This window comes from Xenopus laevis, chromosome 6L, assembly GCF_017654675.1.
Source record: "Xenopus laevis strain J_2021 chromosome 6L, Xenopus_laevis_v10.1, whole genome shotgun sequence".
Taxonomy (NCBI): Eukaryota; Metazoa; Chordata; class Amphibia; order Anura; family Pipidae; genus Xenopus; species Xenopus laevis.
The window spans coordinates 115,858,614-115,883,944 of record NC_054381.1 but is presented as its reverse complement, the minus strand read 5'-3'; the positions used below and the strand labels follow the sequence as shown (position 1 = coordinate 115,883,944).

The following is a 25,331-nucleotide window of genomic DNA, read 5'->3' as shown; positions in this document are numbered from 1 at the left end:
AAAAGTCTACACAGTCACCAACTGCTCTACAGTGAAACAACTGCTTGAGTTCTGCATGGCTGGGAAGTATAGCGGGGGGCTCCTCTGCTGTTCATAAGTATGATCGTTTCCCTGCAGAGCAGTTAGGGACCATCTGACAATTCCTATCCACAGCAGTAATAGCAAGTACAGGAAGGGAGAATTTCACTGCATAATCAGGTTTCTTATAAATACATTAAACATTTTTTAATTAAAGTATATTGGAGATAGGTTTCTTTTTCATTAAAGTAAAAATGGGATTTTATTTTTGCCTTTACATGCCCTTTAAGTAAGCAGATACAGGGGGAAGAAACAACTTTAATCCTACCAAAAGACTAGTGAAATCCCAGTTGGACACAATATTTTTGTTCACATTTTTATTATTTATTATACTTGTATTACAAATCTTTATTTATTTCAACAGTGCAAAACACAGCACCCTACTAGTTAAAAAGGTGCTAAAAACCCCATTTATATATTTTTTTGGTTGCGAACTGGTGAAAAAGCAAACAGACATTTCTAGTGTTTCTAGAAGTAGAAAGTGCACTACCTGGGACTCCGTACCATAGCAAAGTCAATTATTTCACTGTTCTAGTGAATGCCCCCACCATGGCAGATGCAAAAAGTATATATACAGTAGTGGTGAATATTTTCACATCTACCCTCTAAAACGTAGCATTGCAACTACTGTTTGAAGCATTGTTGCAAAGCAAGTGCTGACAATCACTTTAAGTCATAAGTCAGGTCCATATTAGGAAAGGTTTCTTTGGACCGACAAGAAGTGCAGCATGAGTACACTGACACACCAAACCTGTAAGTTAAGTGTATGGATACTGGCTGCCCTTGCTGCTTCCTAAACAGAACATGGACTCCCTAATAAATGAGCCTATTCAAATCCCTAACACATTTCAAGTAATTTCCTCCATATCTGAAGGCAGATACAATTACATACATCTAATTTTTTTAAATGACATATATTTCTGGTACAAAAAGCTTATTACATCACTCTGTGCATGACACAGGTTAAGCACTCTGTTAAAGGGAAACTGCTGCAATTATAAAAATAATTAAGTTGCAGTGGATGGTTAATAAATCTGTTTCACGCATAATCTTTGTTAATTCTGTCTTTAAGTAGTTAACCATTTTCCTAAACCTAAACATTATTTTGTTCCAGCTACAAACAACACACTTGTGTTGCTCATTAACTGCTCTGTCTGATTCTAGCATGAGGCAGAAATTAGCAACTGTGCTTACAGTAGGAGAAAGTTAGGTTGAGGAAGCACTCTAATAAGCATCTCAAAAACTATAAGGAAAAAATAATTATTTGTGAAAAATAATTAAACATTCATAACAGTTTGGGTGCATTCAGCAACAGCAGTTCTCCTTTAAATGTGAAATTCTCATGAAGACATAACCCTTCATCTCAGAATGTACTCACATTAGAGCTAAAACTTTGCATAATTAGCCAAGGCTGCTTAATATGCAAGACTGCTTAAAATCTGATATTTGAATATCTAGGTATAAAACAGTTGTTGTGGGGTTTAGGTCTTCTGCTCTTTAATCTTCGATGTAAATATAGCATTGTAAGGTTGTCTTCTTCGAGGGCGTTGGCAAGGAGAGAGTTCTTCTTTAATGTAGCCTTAAGGAAAGAGTAATGCATAATTACATATTAGGCTGTGGTTGTTTGCTTAATCAGCTAAATAACTGATATAGACATAACTAACCATTTGACGAAGGCTTAAAGGGAAATAGTCTAGTTTTTATTTCTAAAATACACTTTTTACGCTGCAAATAATTCACTCTACCATGTAAAATTGAATTTTACCAACAAGTATATTTTTTTGTTAGTTGTAATATTGGTGTGTATGCAGCCATCTCATGTCATTTTGCCTGGTCATGTGCTTTCAGAAAGAGCCAGTGCTGCACTATAGAACTGCTTTCCGACAGGCTGTTGTTTCTCCTACAAAGTGTAAATGAAGGAGTCGTAGTGGGACATGGATTTTTACTACCGGGTGCTGTTCTTAGATCTATCAGGGAGCTGTTATCTTGTTACCTTCACATTGTTCTGCTGATGGGCTGCTGTGGGATGGGGGGGGATATCAATCCAACTAGCAGTGCAGCAGTAAAGAGTGACTAAAGATTATCAGAGCACAAGTCACATGACTGGGGCTCCTGGGAAACTGACAATATGTCTAGCCCCATGTCAGATTTCAAAATTAAATTACAATTAAAAAAAAAACAGTTTGCTCTTTTGAAAAAACGATTTCAGTGCAGAAGTCTGCTGGAGCAGCAGTATTAGCTAACGCTTTAAAAAAAACAAAAAAAAAAAGATTTTTTGTTATCATAGAAATAATCTGTGTTCTGTACCAAGAACATATGCTTGTAATATTGCACGTGTAACTTTATGTCACACTAATGGGTTTTAACGAACCATTGACCTAGACAGCACTCAGGAAGACAATATAGTACAGGTATAGGATCCCTTGTCCGGAAAGCTCCGAATTACGGAATGGCTGTCTCCCATAGACTCCATTTTATCCAAATAATCCAAATGTTTAAAATGATTTCCTTTTTCTCAGTAATAATAAATCAGTAGCTTGTACTTGATCCCAACTAAGATATAATTAATCCTTATTGGAAGCAAAACCAGCCTATTGGGTTTATTTAATGTTTAAATGAATTTCTAGTAGATTTAAGGCATGAAGACCCAAATTACGGAAAGATCTGTTATCCGGAAAACCCCAGGTCCCAAGCATTCTGGATAACAGGTCCCATACCTGTACTACAAAAATACAGAGAGCTTAGCAAGATAATAAAGCTTTTTTTGTATTTGCTACTGTCAATGCTGGTAAAATCATATATTTCTCAGTATTCCATTGCCATATATGATTACAAACATTGAAGATCTATAGTGAGACATACTTTGAAAATCATATTTTCATTTATTGGGATTGTTGAGAAGGGTTATTTATAATGAATCTTAGCCAAAACCTTTTAATAACCATTATCCCATTCAACTTAATTGTTTTTACCTATGATTATATGATTTACCAAACATTTTGTCAATGCTAATTTATTTTGGACATTTCCCCCAGAGTTACTTTTCAATTCCTTTCTCAGGAGAGAAAGCATGGAATAACAATATAAAAAAACATGGCAGATCTAATACTGGCTCAACAAATCTGATAAATCTGATAAAATGACCCACAAAATGTGTAAAGAAGGAAGTGGACAACATTTCATTGATACTAAAACATTCAAAACCCACAACCTGCTCCCTTGACCCCATACATTCTCATCTCCTTTACCCAATCTCTGATACACGCTCTCCTGCACTTAGCCACCTATTTAACCTTTCCCTTCTAATGGTACATTATTCAAACAAGTCATCACTTCTATCCTCAAAAAATCACCCCATGATCCCAGCTCTCCCACTAACTACCGTCTAGTTTCCCTTCTTCAATTCACATCCAAATTGCTGGAAAGGCTTGTTTACAAACGCCTGGTCCAGAATCTCACTAACAACTCCCATCTTGACCCCCTGCAATCTGGCTTCCACTCAACTGAAACTGCACTCACCAAAGTAACGAATGATCTTCTCCTGGCATAGTCTAAAGGTCACTATTCCATACTCCCCCTTCTACAGCTCTCTGCAGCCTCTGACAGTTGACCACCCGCTCCTCCTAGACATTCTATACTCCCTGCCATTTCATGACACTGCTTTTTCATGGTTTACATCTCATCTTTCTGGTCATTCCTTCAAAGTTGCCTGCTCTAACTCTACTTCTACTACGTTCCCTCTCTGTTGGAGTTCCTCAAGGCTCTATGTTGGCTGCTCCAATATAGGAGTGATTAGTGCTTGTTTGAATAAAGATGGAAATGTACCAGTAGAAAGGTAAAGGTTAAATAGGTGGCTAAGTGCAGGAGAGAGTGTATCAGAGATTGTGTAAAGGAGGTGGGAAGGTATGGTGTCAAGGGAGCAGGTTGTGGGTTTTGACTAGCAAAACTTATTCAGTCGTTTGGCGTTCAGTATCACCTTTATGGTGATGGCACCCAACGCTACTTATCTACTCCGGACCCCTCTCCTTCTGTCTTTTTCCAAGTTACAGACTACCTTTCCGCTTTCTCCTATTGGATGTCACAGCACCAACTGAAACGGAAGCTTTCTAAAACAGAACTCATTAGATTTCCTCCAAGATCCTCCCGCTTAGAATTAACATCACCTTTCACTCAACCACACAGACTCTCATCTGTCTTTTTCACCACACATCCAAAAATACTCGCCCTTACTGCTGCAACCTGCTCCTTGCAGGTATCCCAACAAGTCACCTTTCACAATCGGTTTTAAATGCTGCTGCTAGACTCAGACGCAAATCCCTTCACTGGCTAAACTTTCAAACAGTCCCTTAAGACCCACCTGTATAGGGAAGCTTATTCAATTTATCTTAATCAATAAATCATAAATCTGTTTCTAAAATCCCTATTTCTCAATTGTACCCTAAACCTTTAGTTTGTAAACTCTTGTGAGAAGGGCCCTCTAATCCTATTGTACTCTGTAAAACCTTTTTTTGCTCTTGTTTGTTATCTAATGTAAAGCACTGCGTAACTTGTTGGCGCTATTTAAATAAATGCTGATGATGATTCTTGACTGCTCCATTAAGTACAGTACAGGTTTAGGTTTGGTCATGTTTTCTGGAAAGCTAAGTAGATTTGTCAGCTTATATTTACCTCTATCTTTGCATGTTTGCGTAGAAGGAAATCCCACCTCCCAAAAATTCTCAGGGGTGCTTGGTGGAATGTATCGGAATCGGTGCCTTGAGCAAGAAGCCAGCTTCTTTGCTCTCTCTTCCTCTGGAAGGTCGGCATAGTACTGAAAAGACACAATACACAAGACATTAAGCCTATTTGCTTCATGTTTCACATTTGTGCAAATTTATGTTGGAGGGATGCTCCATCATAAACCAAATTTGGTCAGTATTTGCACAAGCACAAATGCACAGAGAGCAAAGGAGCCTGCATTCAAAAAACTATTTGTCTACAAGTCTCTTGTATTTATCTGCCAATAGCTTACAATCAGAACTCTCACAGTTATTACTTTACATTTGGGTGCATGGCTGGATACTTTACAGAATTGTCTGAAGAATTTATAGCAATTAACACAAAATAAAACTGGTGAATATCTCAGCCAAAAGGTATGGTAAGTTTGTATGAGGTTTTGATGTAAAGCATCTATAGTTTTTTACTATGACTTTTATGATAAAAAAAAATACTAAAACAAAGAACATTGAAGTCTTTGGTTAAAATATAAAATATTCACTTAAACACGTTTGCCGTGATAATACCTATTTAGGGGACATCATTACAAAAATCAGTTACCAAGTGGGAATATTTACTTAATAACAAACTAGGGAATTCAGCAGTTCAAGCAGTACTGATTATTTTAAAATTCAGACAAGTGTCTAACAAACATGTACTGCTTTGATCAATATGTCAGTAATTGACTGCTTTGAGCAGTTGAACTGCATTCTCTGCTATGGGGTGTTACTGCCCAGTGGCCCCAAAACTGACAAACACGAACTTTAAAATAGACACAATGCAAGTTAACAGTAAGGGAAGGTACTTATGATCCTTTATACTTACTAATTCACACTCTTTGCAAGTATGCCCAAGCATTTTTCGTCTCTCTTCTTTGTTGCGAACAACTTCAATGTGAGGAAAATCAATTGCAGGCTTTTTTCTGCAGATTGAAATACAGGGTTCACTAAAATACCAATGGCATATTAAAGAGTTGTAAAACAGGTTTTGTAGTACAAACATACTAAAAGCAGCTATGCACGCACCAGTATGGCCACGCAGCTTGGTTTCAGACTTTACACCTGTTCAAGACTGGGCTGATTGTGAAGCAATTATGACAAGCCTACCAGTGGATTACAGCTGCTTCATCTAAACACTGATTTAGAAGGTAGGGGTCTAACCTCTGACATGGATACCTAAACAGCTGATGCACGGCTGACTTTGGATAGATTGGTAGGCTTACATATCAAAACAGAATATCTTTACAAAAATAAGTGAATTTAAGATATGAAAAACCCTTAAAGCATAAGAAAAGCCCAATCACTGGGTGATGCCAATATGTTAGACACCCCTCAGTGAATTGAAAAGTTATTTTCCCGTAGGCTGTGCTCCTTTTAGGGAAAAATGAATGCAGTACCACTCCACCAACTTAAGGTGGCCATACACGGGCCGATAAAAGCTGCAGACAGACCGTGTCGGCAGCTTATTGGCCTGTGTATGGGGCCCCCCGACGGGCTTCCCCGATCGAGATCTCGATCGGATGGGACATCGCCACACAAGCGGATCTCTCCATGTATGGCCATCTTTACTTGTCTTTCCCAGGTGTCTCTCTTCAGACTTAGACCCATGCATAGGCAGAAGTGTAAAATTCTCCTTGCACTTAAGAAGACTGGGAAAGGTACGTAAAATTGCAGCATTTTACCCAGGTCTGTGTATTTTTTCACTAAAAGGAACACTGGTCCAGGGAAAACCATAAGCACCCAGTAAATTTGGGTTACCTTGTCCTTTAATCCGTATACATTGAAACCTCCAACTATTTTGCTAAACTACAGCATCCAGTGTATTCAAACAGCAAAAAGTTGTAGTATTCTGACTAAAAAAGCAAGTGCAAACTACAATTTATATGTCAGGTCTATAGTCTACTAAAACAGGGCGGGTTATATTTACATTACCGTTCAGGTCTTTGGAAATATGGCTCCACAAACGCCTTCTGCTTCTGATAGGGCTCTCCTTTAGATTCATGTTCTGATAGAGAAAAAGACAATTATATGTACAGTTGTGCTCATAAGTTTACATACCCTGGCAGAATTTATGATTTCTTAACCATTTTACAGAGAATATGAATGATAACACAAAAACTTTTCTTTCACTCATGGTTGGTGGTTGGCTGAAGCCATTTATTGTCAAACAACTATGTTTACTCTTTTTAAATCATAATCACTACACAAATTACCCAAATGACCCTGATCAAAAGTTTACATACCCAGTTCTTAATACCATGTATTGCCCCTTTAACAACAATGACAACTTGAAGTATTTTGTGGCAGTTGTGGATGAGGCTCTTTATCTTCTCAGACGGTAAAGCTGCCCATGATGGATGAACAGGCATGGGATTGACGTCACTTCCAGTCAGAGATGATTCACTGGTTTCACGGGTCCCTGGTCGGGTGGTAAGTTTGACTTATAGGGTCGGGTAGTGGCTCTAGGTAGGGGATTTGTTGGGTGACGGGTGCGGGTCAGGGTAGGGGACAACGGGTTTGGGTCAGGCGCGGGTCCTTCCAATTGGACCCGTGCAGGACTCTAGGGTGCATTATTCACTATATATTGTGTATAGCAGTAGAGGAGAAAGAAGTGAAGATAAACTCAAGAATCTCCTTGGAAATGAGCAATAAAATGTACACCACCTACCTATAGCTACGTACCAGGAAACTGCTCTTGTAATTATACCATTTCAGTACAGTGTAGCTAAGGGCACCATTACATAAAGCATGAGACCCTCTCACCTAAGACCAGTGTGTATTTAACTAAAGGTTTTCAGCATACTTTTACATTTTATTCAAGGCTATAAACTGCTAGATGAAAAGTGGCTCATTTATTTCTCCAGGAAACCCCACCAGACAGCTATAAGGACATTGGTATGCATCTAAACTATACTCTGAATAGAATTATTCTTTTATTTACAGATTAACTCCATATATATTAAATGTAAAGATATAGGAGTCATCAAATATATATGTGAATTACTGCTAAGACCTTGAATATATCACAAATAGAATACCAAACAATAGACGCTCATGCAGAAAAACATTGGCAGTCAGTGGAGCTACACTGAGCTGCAGAGGAGAGCAGATCTGCTTCTCTCCACTCAGCAGGTGCTGTTTGAAGTCTGTCAAGATTCAAGCCACACAGTTAGCTCTAAGGACATCTTGCTACCAAATAAAGTTTCTCACAGATCAAATTAGCACTCCTGGTTTCCTGTGTATTTAGAGGACCCAACGGTTAACCAATAGAGGCAAATATTTCTCCTGCAGTTTCTCATCCTATTTAAGAACTCATTCACACTGGATTTTTTTTTTTTTTAATGTGGAACCGCTGAACTTCTCTGTATGATTGTAGCGTAATGTAACACATGCATTCATAACTATGTCAGCACCTTAATTTTGTAATGTTACATATAACAATATAAATTTTTTCTGATCTGTGCGTTTAGCTTTCACATTAATCCTTTATGGGTTTTCAGATGCAATTTTCTACTCTGCAACTAGACAAGTAACTGACCTTTTTCACTTGTGATTTTTTTATTCTCAATAGAAGGTATATCGCTTCTTTCTTTGCAACTGATGCTTTGGGAAGGGCTCTTGTCTTTAATGTACGACGCATATTCCCCATACTCAGTCTTGTCAAACATCTCTCCAAAGCTGTCTTGATCTTTGCTTTCTGCTTCTGCAGTATGGAAATTTAATATTATTTCACTAGGAACTTTTGAAAAAAATAAATTACATAACTTCTATTATTAGCAGCCTTTATCTATCAGCTATTTATTAATAAGTAGCCAATGACGTATGCACATGCTGCCATTTTGCTTGGCTTAACATTTGCCAATAAGTGGCAAAAGGTTTAAAGAATTACAGTTATATTTGCATAATTGGGAATGGCACATATAATCGATATGGATTGGGAACTAGATATATTAGGTCTTTTAAAAACATCATTTAAACATTAAATAAACTCAGTAGGATTGTTTTGCTTGCAATAATGAGTAATTTTATCTTAGTTGGAATCAAGTATAAGATACTGTTTTTAATATTAGAGAGAAAAAGGAAATCATTTTTAAAAATTGTAATTATTTAATTAAAATGGTAGATGGTCTTCCCATAATTATGAGTTTTCTGGATAACAGGTTTCTGGATTATGTATCCCATACCCATATTTATTTATATGTTTTGATACTTCAACTACCCTGGAAGAAAGTTGACCATACTAAAGATTTTACTAGTTTTATTTATTCCCAGAATTCTGCTGCATGTTTGGTAAGCATGGTAGCAGCTAAATGCAAGAAACTCACAATTCTTACATGGTTTTTTTTCTGGGTAATGCAGTTTACTAACATATAAATTATGAATTACGGTTATTGGACCTGTTATGCAGAAAACTCTGGACCTGGAAAAAGTTTAAAGTTAAGGCTTACCATTAGGTGTGTGCGGCCCGGGTACACATGTCTCAGACCTACAGCTTGAGGAGGTAATCCATACTCTAAATAATAGGGATGCACCGAATCCACTATTTTGGATTCGGCCGAACCCCAGAATCCTTTGTGAAAGATTTGGCCGAATACCGACCGGAATCCTAATTTGCATATGCAAATTAGGGGTGGGAAGGGAAAAACAGCTTAGACGTCCGTGTTTTGTGACAAAAAGTCACGCAATTTCCCTCCCCGCCACTAATTTGCATATGCAAATTATGATTCAGTTCGGCCAGGAAGAAGGATTCGGCCGAATCTGAATACTGCTGAAAAAGGCCGAACCCCGAACCGAATCCTGAATTCGGTGCATCCCTACTAAAGAATATATAGCAGGAATTCACAGATCCCACAAACCGTTGTGAATTATAGAAAAGAATCATTCATTACAAAAACACAAATAGCATAGGCTATTTCTGTACATGGCATGTTTTTAAAATAAAGGCAGGTTACCATAATATGAGTTAATGTGACAAGGACCTTAGATTTTAAGTTGCATTGGGAAATGGACCGATGTGAATGAAGTATAATCTCTATAAAATGCTGCAGAATAAGTAATAATAAGGATGATAAAATGAAAGAACTGGCCACACTTACCACTGTCATCTGGATCCCCCATCTTCATTTTTAACAGGCAACTTTCATTCACATACGTGTAATCCATATCCTCCAGCTCTGGCTTTGCAGGGCTCCCACTCTTTATAAAGAAATAAAATGTAGTGAATGTAATTTCATGTACATTTCTAGGCACACTCTAATTAAAGTAGAACTGCATTGTTGTACCTTAGAATCTTCCATGGTCATGTCCATTTCATACTGTGAAAGGTCAGCCCCTGGATCAATGCTCCACTGCATGTTATCTATTGGTGGCCTCCCTAAAATACAGATATATCACTGCCCCTATTTCTTAAAAAGGTAAATTGGTATTTACATAAGTATGTAATGTACTGTAGCATTTAAAACATAACATAATTCATTATTTGTGTCCCACTCAATTTGTCATTTAGCACAAAAACTGACCTAGTATTGTTTGTTCTTGTTAGTATTTTACAGTTTACATTTTGCGCATTACTGTACAGAATTTCAGAATGTTTGACATTTTAAATAAATGGTACTTTATATACAGTCATTGCCTTTTTAGTTTTAGCACAAAGAGAGGATATGGTTTATAGAATTATGTACTGCATGGTACACAGACATGCCAGTGCATATATTCCATGGTGTCAAGTATTGCTGGGATTCGAGCCAGGGACCTTTAGGTTTCTGGCTCGATGCCTTAACCATTTGGCCAGGTGAGCAGCCTGTAGGGTTGCTCGCTATGTGTTGCCTGGCCTCTGCAGCCCCAGCTCAGCTGCAGCCTGATTGGCTTCTCCAGCCCCAGCCTAGCTGCAGCCTGTTTAGCCTCTACAGCTCCAACTCAGCTGCTGCCTAGTTGCAATCAGCCAATCAGGGCTGACTCTTCCCTATTTAAGGGCAGCACTTAGAACACTCCTTGCCAGAGCATTGCACTGTTTCTCCCTAGTACTGCGGCAGCACCCCTAACCAGGCAGTTCTAGCTCTTGCCCCTTTTCCCTTATTCCTCCTTGCCTTTGTCTGCCTGTCCTTGTCTTGTCTTGCTTACCCTTTCTTGTACCTGCCCAGCCGTGACCTTGATCTGACCCTTGCCTGTTATCACTTCATCTTGTACCTGCCTTGCCGGTTCCTGCTTCCTGACCTGCCTGTCTTGTGCCCTGTCTTGTTGCTTCCCTAGTCTTGCTATCCTGCTCCAGTCTCCCTCTCTTGCTATCCTGCTCTAGTCTCCTTCTGCACTATCCCGAGTTTGATCTGATCTACGCCCCCACCGTCCTGTCCCATCCAGTCTGTTCCTGTCTTGAGTCGTAGCCCTCTTCATCCAGCCTAGTCCAGTCCTGATCTTCGCCCTCTCCGTCCTGTTCTGCTCTGTACATGATCCAGACCTCTCTGTCCTGTTCTGCTATGTACCTGATCCAGACTGACTCTTCGCCCTCATCAACCTGTTCCTTCCTCCCCTATAAGTGTTCCCTAGGCACATACAGCCCCTGCCTCAAGGACTCGCCCTTTCCCAATCAGTTTCCACAGCGCCCCCTGCCTAATCCCTGACACATGGCTATTTGTGTAATGCAAGTTTGCGAATAAATATCAAGGGATTACAGAAAGCCTTTGTCCCATCTGAGAGAGTCTCTGGTTTCCACTTGAATTTAACTCATCACAGCTTTTATTGGTTAGTTGTCAATATTAACCTGTTTCAGGTGTTTTAACGTTGCATTTTTTTTTTTTTTAAGTTCATGGGAGTTTTCAAAAACTCACCTGAATTTGAAATTCAACCCTTGATAAATGTGCCTCTTCGTAATTAATTTAAATACATAGATTTTATTTCTTTTTGCTTTCTCAAACTAATAACTTTCCGACAGGAAACCATGTTGTGTGTCAGTTGCAGCAGTCATTGATGAGTAAGGTCATCAGTGACATCCCAGGACTCTCAAAATAACTAGCTGCTCCCAAAGCATCTTAAACCCCTTCAACTGCCATCAATGTAGAATGATTCCAGAATACCAGAAACATAGATTCTACTCAATGTTTTGCCTGAGACAACTATGTGTTTAAAGTAATAGTGTGGCCACCATCTGTGTCCAAGTTGACACTGAAAAAAAAAACAGAAGCAAACAGAGAAACGGAAAGGTCGAGATTGTCAATAAGGGCTCTTACTCACTGGCGTTCTGACCTGCGCTCCCCTGCGTTCCGTTTTTTGGCGTTCAGCCGCAGGGGAGCGCAGGAATAGACGCATTTAATTATTTCAAATGGGGCTGTACTCACACAGGCGCATGTAGGCGCCGAACGCAGGAAAAATGCAGCATGTTGCGTCTCAACCTGCGTTCGGCGCCTACATGCGCCTGTGTGAGTACAGCCCCATTTGAAATAATTAAATGCGTCTATTCCTGCGCTCCCCTGCGGCTGAACGCCAAAAAACGGAACGCAGGTAAAAACGCTCATGTGTAAGAGCCCTAAAATAGTTACTTTTCTTAGTTAATTTGCCTAGCTTGCATAAAAGGCATGAATGTACCCTGCTATAAAACAGGATACATAAAACAGTAAAGTGTTAACAAAGACACCTATTATGATTCAGGTTATGCTACATTTGTAATCTAAGAAAAAAAAAAACATGCTGATGTTCAACCATTTTTTCGCGTGTTCGGCGAAACAGGATATTAGTGAGGGTAGAGATGCATACTGTGCCTGGTCACGGAACATTTGCATATCTGCTATTTAGATCTACTAGTTAGGCTTCATGAAGTGGCCCACACATTACTTTCAGGAAGGATTATTTTTCAAATAAAATATTTCTTTTAAGTATAAAATGCAGAGAAGAGGTAGAAGTATGTGTGTGGTATGTCCCGTAGATAGGCAGATACGATTAGATATGATTGTAAGCTACAAGTTCAATGGAATTACTGCACCTTGAGATTCCAGGCAAGCATGAACCATATGTAGGTTTGGCTGAAGGACAGATGTCGGCTGTACACCTCTGTGCACTGCTCTTGGTTTTCTTTTTGGCACATGACACATGATTTCTGTCTGAAAAAAAAAAGAGGCAAAGAAGTACATAAAGTGTACCAAAAGGTACGGACACATATGGATGTCAGCACATAAAAATCAGACTTCCTACCATTCATCAACCGAGCTTATTAATACAAATGCACCACCTCTTAATATCGTAAAGACATACGGTATCACATTGTTTACCTCCTCTAAGGCTGTTTAGTACCAGACATCAATAGCTTAAAATGGTATATATCCAAGGTTTATCAGTAAGGCATATCTTAATTTTATTTTCCCTTTAAAAAAGTTAAAGGGTAGTGTAATCCCTAAAATTAAAGGGCTGCACTCAAGCAAAGACTCACGTGGTTGACCTCAAACAGTTAAAGTCAGGGTACTACAGTGCCTTATGTATCAATCTGTATTCAAGTATGAGGTGTCATAGCAAATGACTTCTAAAGGTTAAGATAAACCAGGACAGCAATTTGCTAGAGATTTACAAACGCAGATTTTAGCTAAATCATGCGCAAGTTGTGGCAAACACTTCATTTTGCAGGCTCCGATTATCACACTGGGATTCTGCATTGTGGGTTAAAAAAATGGATTTGCTTGTGTTTTTGTACTTAACACATTGCACTTTGTTACTAACATCCCTCTAAAGGAAAGCTGGAGAGAGTCAGTTTGTGATTCTAATTGAATGTCTTGGAATACCACAGGGCTACAACTGCAGTCCCAGAAGTTACGTTTTACAGTGGTATGACGATATCAATTATGGAAGCATACAATTTTCTCTAAGGAGAACGGTTATCTGCATATTGTTAACTACTATATTGTCTTAGCTCAACAGTTGTCCTCAACTTCAAAATCATTGAAAGGAAAAAGAAGATAAAGCCTGATCCTGTATTGGCTATATGCTCCCTTCAAAAGAAAAAAAGGAGATATATGCCTTTAAAGGGGTCGTTCACCTCCCAAACACTTTTTTCAGTTCAATTGTTTTCAGATTGTTCCCCAGAAATAAAGACTTTTTCAATTTCAATCTGAAAACAACTAGGTGTTTGAAGGTGAACAACCCATTTAATATGAAGCCATGCCAGACACTGAATACATATATGCTAGGTTTGATGTGAATCTGCCATTAGAAATATATAGCACAGTGACATAATTATTAAGTCAACAACTGACTGGATATATTTTACCTCTGAATCATGAAAAGGCTTATTGTCTTCCTCTGTTACTTCATTATCTTCATGCAAATTGAAGGCACTATGTTCTACTAACCCAGACACAAATACTTTTTTCTGTCTTGTTTGCTGGTGAAGGTTCTCCTTTAAGTCTATGTGCAATATTGTTTTGGTGTCAGGCTTCTCTGGTACCAGTGAAATGGTTAGCTTTGTTCTACTGCTGCTTTCATGACTTCTGTCCTGTGGTCTGAGCACTGAAAAACGGTCAGAAAGATCAAGGGGCTTGTCCAGCATGCTATGTCTTGCTCCACTAATGTCTTTTAGAGGGATATTGTTTTCTTTATCAAATGAGGATTCACAGCTTTCCTCTTGCTCTGCTTCCGCATTTTTTCTTTTTACATATCTGTTCCCTGTCTGCTTATGTTGCTCACTGTCAAAAATGTATTTGCCCATCTGAGCATCTGATTTGTTTGGACTGGGCCTCAAGACATCTTGCCTGTTGCTTGAACATTGGCTAATTACGGAATCTGTCTCTATGCAATGGCTGAGACGAGTTAACAGTGCTCCATCTTCTGCCTTTGCATGTACAGAAAAATCTGGTGCGTTTCTAGAACAATGGGATTTCAATTTGCTGCTCAATCCAACTGGTAAGGGGGGAGAACTACAGTCCATGTCTGTGCCTCTCCTTATGTTTCTCACAGGTTCTCCAAAAACAGGTGATGCTTCCCTTCTATTCCATTCCGTGTCATCATCGTTAGTCTGAAACCCTTCCATAGAACCTTCAGTGAATCTAAATAAATACCAATAGAAAAATAATGAATTGCTGCACTTTCTCATAGGTTAGATATTTGCAAAGTTCTGAGCTCACATGCAGAAGGACAAATTTGCAGAAGTGTGGGCACATGCAGTTCTAGATGCCAAAATCTGAGCTAACAGCAGACTAATCAAGTTATTGGTAGGCTCATTCTGCTTTTAGGTTGACCAACTCTGGGTTGGAGTTTTAAAGTGGGGTTGGAGAGTAAGAACTAATGTCTTAGCATCATATTAATTACAGGCACATTAGTACTGCATTTTAGGATGCCTAAAAACAAGGCTCTATAAGCACTCCTAAATATCCAGTCTGCCACTGCCTTTAGAGCAATGGCTCATAGAGGTGATTTTTGTTGCTTGCTCTATAGATGGGAGACAAAAAAGCTCCAAATCATCTCTAATCCACTTTGTTGTGTTGTCCTGTTTTTAAGACTATTTCCATTCAGACAATAAGATACACTGCGACAAAAGATTGTCTGTCAAAAAAAGTGCATCTGTCATCCCAGGCAATTGTATTTAAATGGTGATTTCAATGCTCTATATCACCCTGTGTGCTTTTGCCCCTTAGAAGAGTCTTGTAGTCACTTGTTTTAGAAGTCCTTGCAGCATGATAACTCTTTACACAAGAAAAGTAGGGGAGCTTATAAAAACAACAAAACAAACAAAAACACATTGTTATAGAATCACTTTAGGGTAATGGCACGCGGGGAAATTTAGCATGTATTGGCACCTACATAGGTGTGGGGTGTGTAAAAAATATCTGGACTGTCCCCCCAATTCATTACTCTAGTAATTGCCTGTACTTGTGGGTCAGGCAGTTATTGCTTGAAAATGCAGGCTAATGTATTTTCGTCTGACCCATGAGTGTGTCTGCTCTGCAAACTAATGCAGAAAAACCAATCGAACGGACAGCAAAAGATATATATGAATGGTCTGAAATACTGTTAGACATGAAGGCACAGCTAAACACATTCTGTCATTTAACACTTACTCAACTTTGACTTGCCGTGGGGAGGAATCTTCACTCTTATGAAACAGTGGGGCACAGGTGATCCCTGGCTGATTAAATACACTCTGGGACTGCTACAATGAAGATAACATGATATAACAATGCATAGCAATCAACGATCAAGGATTTTTTAACAATAAAAAAAGTTACAAAACAGAATTTATTCACTGATCACATTTTATGCATTCAAAGTTTCACAGGAACTATTTGTTTCTACTACAACTTACAGATTCCTCCATAGCATCAAGGCCAAGTGTTTCTGCAACAACAGTCGCCAGGTTGAACACCGGCTTCTCTGTACACACTTCATATTTATCTGGGATGTAAGACAAAATTAATGATTTTAGATTTGCTTCCTGAGTATCAAGATGCTTTAAAGACCAGAATGAAATTCACCATGAACTGTTTGAGCCAAAGTGTCTGCCAGACCAGTAGTATTAGACATCCTTACCACAAATGACACAAACTTACTTGGAAGAGGGGCAAGTTCTAGTGTTTCAGCCACCAAGACATCCTCTCCTTTTCTCATGTTGACTTGAGTGGATATTTGAGGCCTGGTCCCAGAGCCTTAACATAAACACACATAAATAACTTATATAGTATGGCAGAAATAATAGTTTGATATTTGTATATTTTAAATATATCCAAACGAATGAAGCAAAATAAACCTAATAATTGCACTTTTGTGCTTATCATTTTCACTTTCCTGTTAATGTTCTAAGATTTAAGTTGTGGTAGAATGGCTGGATTAAAATATGCTATCCTGATGTTTTACGATGATGTGCTGAAGAGCTGTCTAAATTTGGCAAAAACTCTCAGGTCCCTCCCCATTATCAACCCATTCCCCGTTATCAATGGAAAACAGAGCAGGTCACCTCAGAACTGAGAATGCTGCCTGAATATATGCGAGGACACATTTCTAGGGCAACATTTGCCTATGAGCTGCTATTCATATTGCGCTTACAGCGAGTAAGCCTAGTCCTAAATGATTATTTGCAATTTAATATCTAAGTAAACTGACATTTATATTTCTAACATCTACAGGTATTACTATGGTCATATTTGGCAGTCCGTGAATCTTTTAAATACCTGCAACAGTTGGCCTGTATATGACACTTATCTTTAGAAAAGACTAAGTGGCAGCATTTCTCCACAGTTATCTATATACCAATACCAAGCCAACCACTGACTCTATAGGAAAAAGAAAAAAACTTGGGGTCTGACAGCTAAATAGGTAAAGAAACAATTTTTACAAGTAAATGTAACACTCCCAGCAGTTTTCTAGTTTATTTTTATAGTGTATTTGCATCAAGCAAATCATTCTACTCTTTTACCTTGATTTGCATTAGTGTAATTTACATATGAAGAGATATAACCTCTCAATCTGACAAATAATTCCATTACATATTACCGTCGTCTTTAGACTTAATACGCGGCTTTTATTTACATTTCCCTTAAAGACAGTAATGTATAATTTCTCAGTTGCACAGACCAGCATCCAACTACCACTATACAACAGAAGTATCGCTGCTGCAACTGTTGCAAATAGAGCATGCTTCCCTGTATTGAGATTCATGGGAGGCTTCAATTGTGCAATTGTTGATTAATAAAATGTAATCTAGTTGTAGGTAGACACAAGATACCAATGAGAGCTCTTCCAGACAAGTGTAAAGCTGGCCATAGAAGCAAAGATAAAGTTGTGTGTGGATTGTCGCAACATTTTTCATACCATGGCGATCGGTCGTCTAGTTGATCAGACAGGTTAGTAGATTTCTGTCTGCTAACGATAATTTCTCTGCATGAATTGCTTATCTGACAATATCAATGGGTGACTGTCACTACTATTTGTCGGACATAACTTTCGTACGAATGCAGTCTGTCAATGTCAAAAACCGTCTGATTTGCTATTTTTACTACTTTATTTATTCTGAATGGTTAATTGTAGATCAGTACAGTGAAACGAATGATCTTTCGTAGTACATAGAATAAAACCTGCACGTCTATGGCCTGCATTAATTCCAGGGCCCACTGTGTTTGTGTGCCCTGCACCTTCAACTTTATTCAGAATTGCAAGCACAACCAGCATTTTTGCAAATACCAAGTATTGAGGAGGATCAATAACTGCACATACCTTTCTGCATAACTATGAAGATTTTCATTCATCCAGGTCATAGTATATCTAGTATAGGTCAATCTAAAAACAACTGGACTTGCTGAGTAATCAATGAAGACGTTTCACTACTCATCCGAGCAGCTTCTTCAGTTCAACTGACTGGTGTGGGAAGTTCTCGGCATATAAACTATAGTTTATATGCCGAGAACTTCCCACACCAGTCAGTTGAACTGAAGAAGCTGCTCGGATGAGTAGTGAAACGTCTTCATTGATTACTCAGCAAGTCCAGTTGTTTTTAGATTGACCTATACTAGATATACCTTTCTGCACATTTTTACCTTTGTGTTTGATTATTTATTTTTTAAATGAGCCCTTAAATTCAAAAATATTCTTAATGAAACTAAAGTGGGTTATTTCACACTTCTGTGTATAAAGAGGAAATTATTCATACCCCTAAAACCCTCATGAACATAAGAAGCAGTGAACAGCAGACTTACTGATCTTGCGATCAAATGTCAATGCGTCTTCTTGTGTTTGTTCCGTGTAACGGACGTGCTTGTTCTCTTTTTTTCTCCGCATTCTGCTCACCATGCTCAGAGAAAAGGTACTAAGTGGTGAGTCAGGGATAACACCATCTTCACCATCTCCTGTATCTGCTGGATTCTCTTCATCGCTCTTCCGCCTGTGCCTTTTTGTTCATAATGTACTTGTTATTAGAATATTGCATAGTTACACACAGTGATCTAGTATTAAAAATATATGCAGCGCTCCGTATTAAGAACAAATTAAACTTGGCACATGTGAGCACTGCTGGGAAAATGTAAATAGTGGCAATTACAGTTGGAGCAATTTCTATGTATTCCGTGTACTAAAAAAAAAAATTAAAACATTAAAAAAAACAATAGGATGTTGTTGATCTAAGCATCAGGTACAGGTATGGGACCTTTTATTCAGAATGCTCGGGACCTGGGGTTTTCCAGATAATGGACCTTTGCGTAATTTGGGTCTTTATAACTCGTCTACTAGGAAATCATGTAAACATTAAATAAATCCAATAGGCTGGTTTTGCTTCAAATAAGGAGTAATTATATCTTACGGTAGTTTGGATCAAGTACAAGGTACTGTTTTACTATTACAGAGAAAAAGGAAATCATTTTTGAAAATTTGGATTATTTGGATGAAACGGAGTCTATGGGAGACGGCCTTACGTAATTCAGAGCTTTCTGGATAAGGGGTTTCTGGAGAACTGATCCTATACCTGTGCAGGGTAATGTCTTAGTATTACCAAGATAAAGTAAATTAATCCAAACTGTTAGGACAGTAATGAAATAGCAATGTACTTATGAGCAGATTGAAAGGGTCGAAGTGAAAATTCTAATTTTCGCATGGTTTTTATGGCCAAAACTCATGTCACTCACTATGTCAAATTCAACTAGGGAATTATTAAAATTCGATTCTGTTTTTTTTTTTAAAAAAAAATTCGATTCTGTTTATTTTAAAAATTCTAATTGGATTTTTGAGATTTATCATACACTGGCCCTTTAAGAACTCGAATTTGATTATTCACCACCTAAAACCTGCTGAATTACTTTTAGTCGAAAAAAAACTTGAAATGTCAGGAAGGCTGCAAACAACTCCAAATTGATCCCAGGTCATCTTTCATTGAGTTTTAAAAACTCAAATCCAATTAGATTCAAATTGGATTTGAGTTTTTGGGTAGATCTTATTCACCCAAGTTTTGAAAATTCTATTTTTTAAATACATTTGATTGGTCGAATTTCGAGTTCATAGAAGTTTTAAAAAATTCCCATGAATTCGAAATTCGACCCTTGATAAATCTGCCCCTTAGTGTACCCTAAACTAGACAGCTGTTTTAATACACCAATGGAACTGTTCCGTTTCTGCTCTCACATGTGGATACAAACAAAAATAGATGAGAAGCTGCTGAAACATGCATTCCACATAACCCTGGCTGATGAACAGAAGCTGTGAATTACTGTAGACAGTTATGTTTTTTTATTCTGTTCTGTCATTCACTCATCGTATCCAATCAATCCCTAACTCGTGTCAATTTCACCTATGGCATATTTCTAAAATACAGTGGTTAATCACACAAGATGCCAGAATTCACATTTTCATCTAGTACAGACTATTGCAATTCTCTATTTATTGGTCTACCTTCAGAAGACTGTCACCTCCACAGTCCATAAAAATGCACTAGTTTTACACAAAGCTTTTTCTCTACCAGTAGAAAAAAGGCAAGTCAACCCTCTGCATGTAGTAATAGGCCTTAGCCTAATAGTCATAAAAAAGAATAAAAGTTACAGTATAATCTCAAACATAGGGGCAGATTTATCAAAATGTGAGATTAGAGCTCACCACTTTCCATTTATTCATATGGCATTTTTAGAATCATATTTATCAAATGTTGAACACTAACTTTTAACCAGAGCTCTAATATCACATTATGATAAATCTGCTCCATAAAGTGTGACATGTGGCATTGTGATAAAAAAGAACATATGGAGATAACTATGTGATTACACACATAAAGAAAGGGACAAAACATGTCACCATACAGTGCCAGGATAAATGGAAATGTGACTTTAAACACTGGAATCTGTTAAACAGACAGCTCAGCCAAGCTTTTACTCACAAAGGAACAAAGAAAAGGAAGTCAAGACCAATGAGTCTGCAGGAACAGGTACTGTATCATTTTCAGCAGAATGCCAGAAAAAGGGTTTAGTGAAGCCACAGCTTGTTTCCATTATACATAAAAGAATAGCCAGCAAAGATGCAAGATTAAATAACATCTGAATTATAATGTAACAGCAGTAGGTCTAAAGCCAAATGCTGGCAACAATGTTAACTGAGCAAAATGTTCTAAATTCCAATAAAGTATTTTTAATTGTATCTCCCCCCCCCATGCTAGGTATAGCAATGACTTCTTTGCAACAGAAAGATAAAAGGAAAAGTATAAAAGTTTGTACTTGCCTATTTTTCTGCATGTCATGGAGCTGCTCGGAAAGCCTTTTATTTTCATCCTGGAGAGCGTTCTTATCATTCACTGCAGCAAAACAAACACAAGTTTGTCATTTTTTAATTTCCAGCAACCAGATAAGCTTTAATACAACTAAATTATGCTGTTTGCTCATCCCTATTATACAGATTCTCAGCATACCTGACAGCAGTTTCCCATTCTTTTTTAAAAGAATAGGCATTTCCAAAATAAGAATCACTGTAAAATGTGTTGAACTTAATATCTAAGCCTCTCTTAAATAGTAATTATGTTTCTTAAGCTTTACATGTAAAGATCTGCTTGTTTGTCGAGATTGCCAAACGAGCGGATCTTTTACAGATATGCCCACCTTGACGTAGGCAATAACAGGCTTATCAGACCAGTTGGCCTAAAGCAGGACAAGTAGGCTGCAATGCATTCGTTGCCCCAAAGGGATTTTTTTTTTAAACCTGCCCAATCGACATTGAATACGCTATTTAAAGTGTCATTATTATGATGTTTCAACATTGTAACGGCATGTGTTCTACATACAGTAACTTTTCCTGTTTCAGTTGTGTTGATGTTTAAAGACATCACCTTGATGGACTTTGGTCCTACCCAACTTAACTATGTAACAAGGCTGGCATAAAATATATAAGGCCACCATACCAATAAATGCAAAAATAATGTATATACTTTCACTTTTCTAGGCTGTCAAGCATAGTGTGAAATTCTGACAGAATGGACGTCATATCTGTGGAAGAATAGTGTAAGAAGGGATCTCACTGAGCTCTGTGATGAGTTTAAGATTTTGTTGCCTAATGTTTTCAAACTCCTGCTGCTTCTTCCTCATGTGCTCTTCAGTTACTGTACAACGATCACATAGTCCAGCTCGGAGTCTGGAGAAAAAAAAAAAACATGGTGTCAAGTGAAGAGAAGCTTAGTAAGATTGGTTCCACTTATATGAATATAACTGATCAATGAAATACTGACCAACATATAATCTTTCAGTCACTGTTATAGCACTATTATGATTTTTTTTTTAAATAAAGCTGGATCATATTTTAAAGGACCAGTAACACCAAATTTTTGGTGACACGCCGTGTAGTCCGTGTCAGTCTCACTGCTCAGAGCGACAAGGGAGGAAAGGAAACATCTCCGCTGGGACAGTCAGAAGGAAATCGTCCTGATCCTGCAAAGAAAGGGTATGGCATAGGACAGTACACGCCGATTTCCTGCAAACCATGACTGCTCCATAGACCAGTACCAGCTGTCAATCTTGCCGGCAGAGAAGAGCGCTCCAGACAATGGGGCGGCCAGGAGAGATAGCCAGGGAGAAGAAATCAACTGCTGCAGTATGGATGGTCGCCTTTTCTCAAGAGGACAGGAAGTGGAGTTTCAGGGAGTTATTTTTTAATAAAGGCTTTGCAATTTAAAAGTTTAACTTGTGTTTGTGTTTATTTTTCGATACTAACCAATTTTTTTTAAAAAAATTTGGTGTTACTGGTCCTTTAAAGCACTGCACAAAAGAAAGGTGCAGACATCAAACAGATTACATACAAATACTGGCCAACACAAGAGCACGACATCTTAGGGAAATATAAAGACTGATCTGTGTAAAGGGGAAGTGTAAAAATTATGCGCCAGACTAAAGCACACCAGGTGATTTTTGTGGGCCTGTGATTATGGTAGAACTATATAAAAAAAATGCATAAAATGGTTATTCAAAAGAAAGCAAAAGATGCAAGTAAATCTGAATGCATAATAACTGACAGAAGTTGGTCTTGGTATTTTCTTATAGGTTAAAAGTGACATTGTCAAGGAAAGAGAGAATATGTTTAAAGCCGAGTGACTGCATTTATACTGGAGCATTCTGAGGATACTTAAAATTAAAAGTATTTTCTAATTAGAGCTGAGTATAAAAGGCTTACGTCCACATACCTGTCTTCAAGAACTTTAATCGTGTCATGCAGTGTCTTCTGCTGCTCTCTTAGATGTTGGTTTTTTGTATAAAACTCTTCCAGCCTTTGTGCATCACTAGTAAAACCCAATATAATATTTAGTTATTCTTAGAAGTTAAGGCTCCAACATTCAGTAGTACACTAGGGGTCTACTTTCTCATGCTGTGTAAAAAGTGGAGTAAAACATTACCGGTGGTATTGCTCAAAGCAACTAATCAGGTCTTTGCTTTTGTTTTCTAACTTCTAAAATCCAATAGCTAATTGGTTGCTTTGGACAGCATCACTGGTAATGCTTCACTCCACAGAATGATAAATATGCTCCAAAGACAATAGGGAAAAACCGCAGGATTAAATTCTCCATCAAGATAACTACTTGCCAGGGCAACTGAAAGCCTTAAACACTAAGCCTAAAGGACAATGCACTAACCAAAGTGCAGCAAGTCTTGGGCTGCCTACCGAAAGAAACAAGAATATTGCCTTGTCTAAGAGAATCAGGTAGGTTTTTTTTTTTTTTTTTTTTTTTACAATAGTTGTTTAGCCGTTAGTCAGAAATTAAAATGCCTTTGGTCAATGACAACAGTCTGTGATTAGGTGACTTTGGCTGAGCAGAGTTCACAAACCAACATCCATGGGGTATAGTTATTTGGTCAGAGAAGCTTATTCATGTGGTTTATATTGTATTACTCTTTAGACACATTATTTATAGTTATAAAAGAATGCATACAAAATGTTCTACAGCAGGAAAGCACATAAAAAAGAATCTACCAGTGGTGACTTAGGAATCCCTGCTGCATTGCATATGTTTTTTAATATACTACCACTGAAAGTGTGAGAAATTTCCCAAAAAGTATGCTAAGATGACATTAGTAATGTGCCTGATGTAAAGGACTGACAGTTTGGCTCATAATGCACTGGCACTCATGCTTTGTGACCCAGCCTCCGTAAGATCATTTGATACAATGAGAAAGCTTGGAAAAACATAAGGAGTCTATTGTCATGCTGGTTATCAGCTCTGAAATATTAAACCTCCGGTATTCAGAAAGGGTCACAGAGAACAAGAACACCTATAGACAGCTATTGTATCTACTACAGTGTGCTTGTCAAGAGACTCGAGTAAACAATAATTAAGGCATCTGGCGTGGTATGCATCAAGTCACTATTCAAGCTTGCTGATAATTCATTTATTTCAGACAGCCCAGCTGAGCTTGAAAAGTTTACGATGCTAATCATGCTTTGTGTCAAACTTAACTCTTTCACACAGCAACCTGAAGCAACGTTAAAGTGTATCATGCACAGGATGATACTTGCTGGTGAAATGGCCATTTGTGACAGAGACAGGGGGTTATGAAGTGTTGTAACTAGCATACCAGCAAAGCATTGCACTTTTTATTGTATATGGGGCAATGTTTATGAACCTAAAAGCTAATGCCACACCGGGCCGAAACTAGGCCTGCAATGTAAGCCGAGAATCAGCACCTTACCTTGCCCTCCATGTGATCCAAACACTGGCCTAGAGAACAAATGCTCATAGGAGAAAAATTTGTTTCACCATTTGGGTAGTCTAATTGGTTAAATATCCACTCATCTGGTGCCCTCACTTCAAAGAGTGGTGTATAAGACTATCACTCTTTGTAAAGATATTTTGGCCAACAGTTATAAAATCATGCTGGACTGCTGTTTTTTAAAGAGAAATAGGAGTTAAGTTCAGAGAAAATTAAGGTATGCATTTTGCCATGCTAAAACCACTGTTTTTGTAGTATTTAATCACAACCGTAGCTGGCCGTATACATAAATATCATCTTGTTTGGAAAGCAGATCTTTCATTTTTAGCAGGACAGGGATATGCTTTTTAATTATATTTTTTAGAAATGCTGAGAAGTTGCATTATGACCACAGTAGATTTAATGCACCTAGTGGAAAATAATACTTACAGACATCTTTCTTTCTTCAGTTTGCCAATTTTCATAAGCAGTTCTGAAAAAGATAATGTATGCATTTATAAAAGATGTGCATGTAATGTATAACTTTTGCAATAGGAATTTCAGGATGCAAGGATTATGTATGTGCCACTAGCAATGTGTGCTGTTTTACAGCCTCTCTTTCAAAGAGTGTAAACAAGAAAAAAATAAAGTCTCCAAGAAAAAGGGGACAGCATTCAATGTTGGATGTAGCCCTCAATCAGTGCGTCTGCATAGGTCACCAGTCTTATCTGATGGTTGGCTGTAATAATAACTAAGAATGATACTTAAGGCAACTGTGGTTTCAGATATTTTTCATAAAATTCAGTTGCAACTTTGTTGAATATTTTCGTACTCAGAGACTGAGGCCTGTATCAAAACCCTATACTGTCCTCTATCAATGACTTTGCCACCTGGT

General features: G+C 38.0%; 1 protein-coding gene across 1 annotated transcript in view; it reads right to left on the bottom strand.

Moving 5' to 3' along the window:
- Window positions 1-380: 380 nt before the first annotated feature.
- Window positions 381-25,331, bottom strand: part of rbbp8.L (retinoblastoma binding protein 8 L homeolog) — a gene marked incomplete at its 5' end in the record, with an annotated part of 42,939 nt that continues 17,988 nt past the window's right edge. Inside the window, 17 exon segments of the mRNA NM_001092356.1 lie at window positions 381-1,657; window positions 4,747-4,888; window positions 5,659-5,755; window positions 6,765-6,837; window positions 8,371-8,535; window positions 9,929-10,028; window positions 10,115-10,206; window positions 12,805-12,922; window positions 14,080-14,854; window positions 15,866-15,957; window positions 16,111-16,199; window positions 16,355-16,450; window positions 18,494-18,684; window positions 20,991-21,063; window positions 21,781-21,893; window positions 22,936-23,031; window positions 24,887-24,929. Coding sequence (NP_001085825.1) covers window positions 1,560-1,657; window positions 4,747-4,888; window positions 5,659-5,755; window positions 6,765-6,837; window positions 8,371-8,535; window positions 9,929-10,028; window positions 10,115-10,206; window positions 12,805-12,922; window positions 14,080-14,854; window positions 15,866-15,957; window positions 16,111-16,199; window positions 16,355-16,450; window positions 18,494-18,684; window positions 20,991-21,063; window positions 21,781-21,893; window positions 22,936-23,031; window positions 24,887-24,929 — 2,453 coding nt within the window. The 3' untranslated portion in view covers window positions 381-1,559.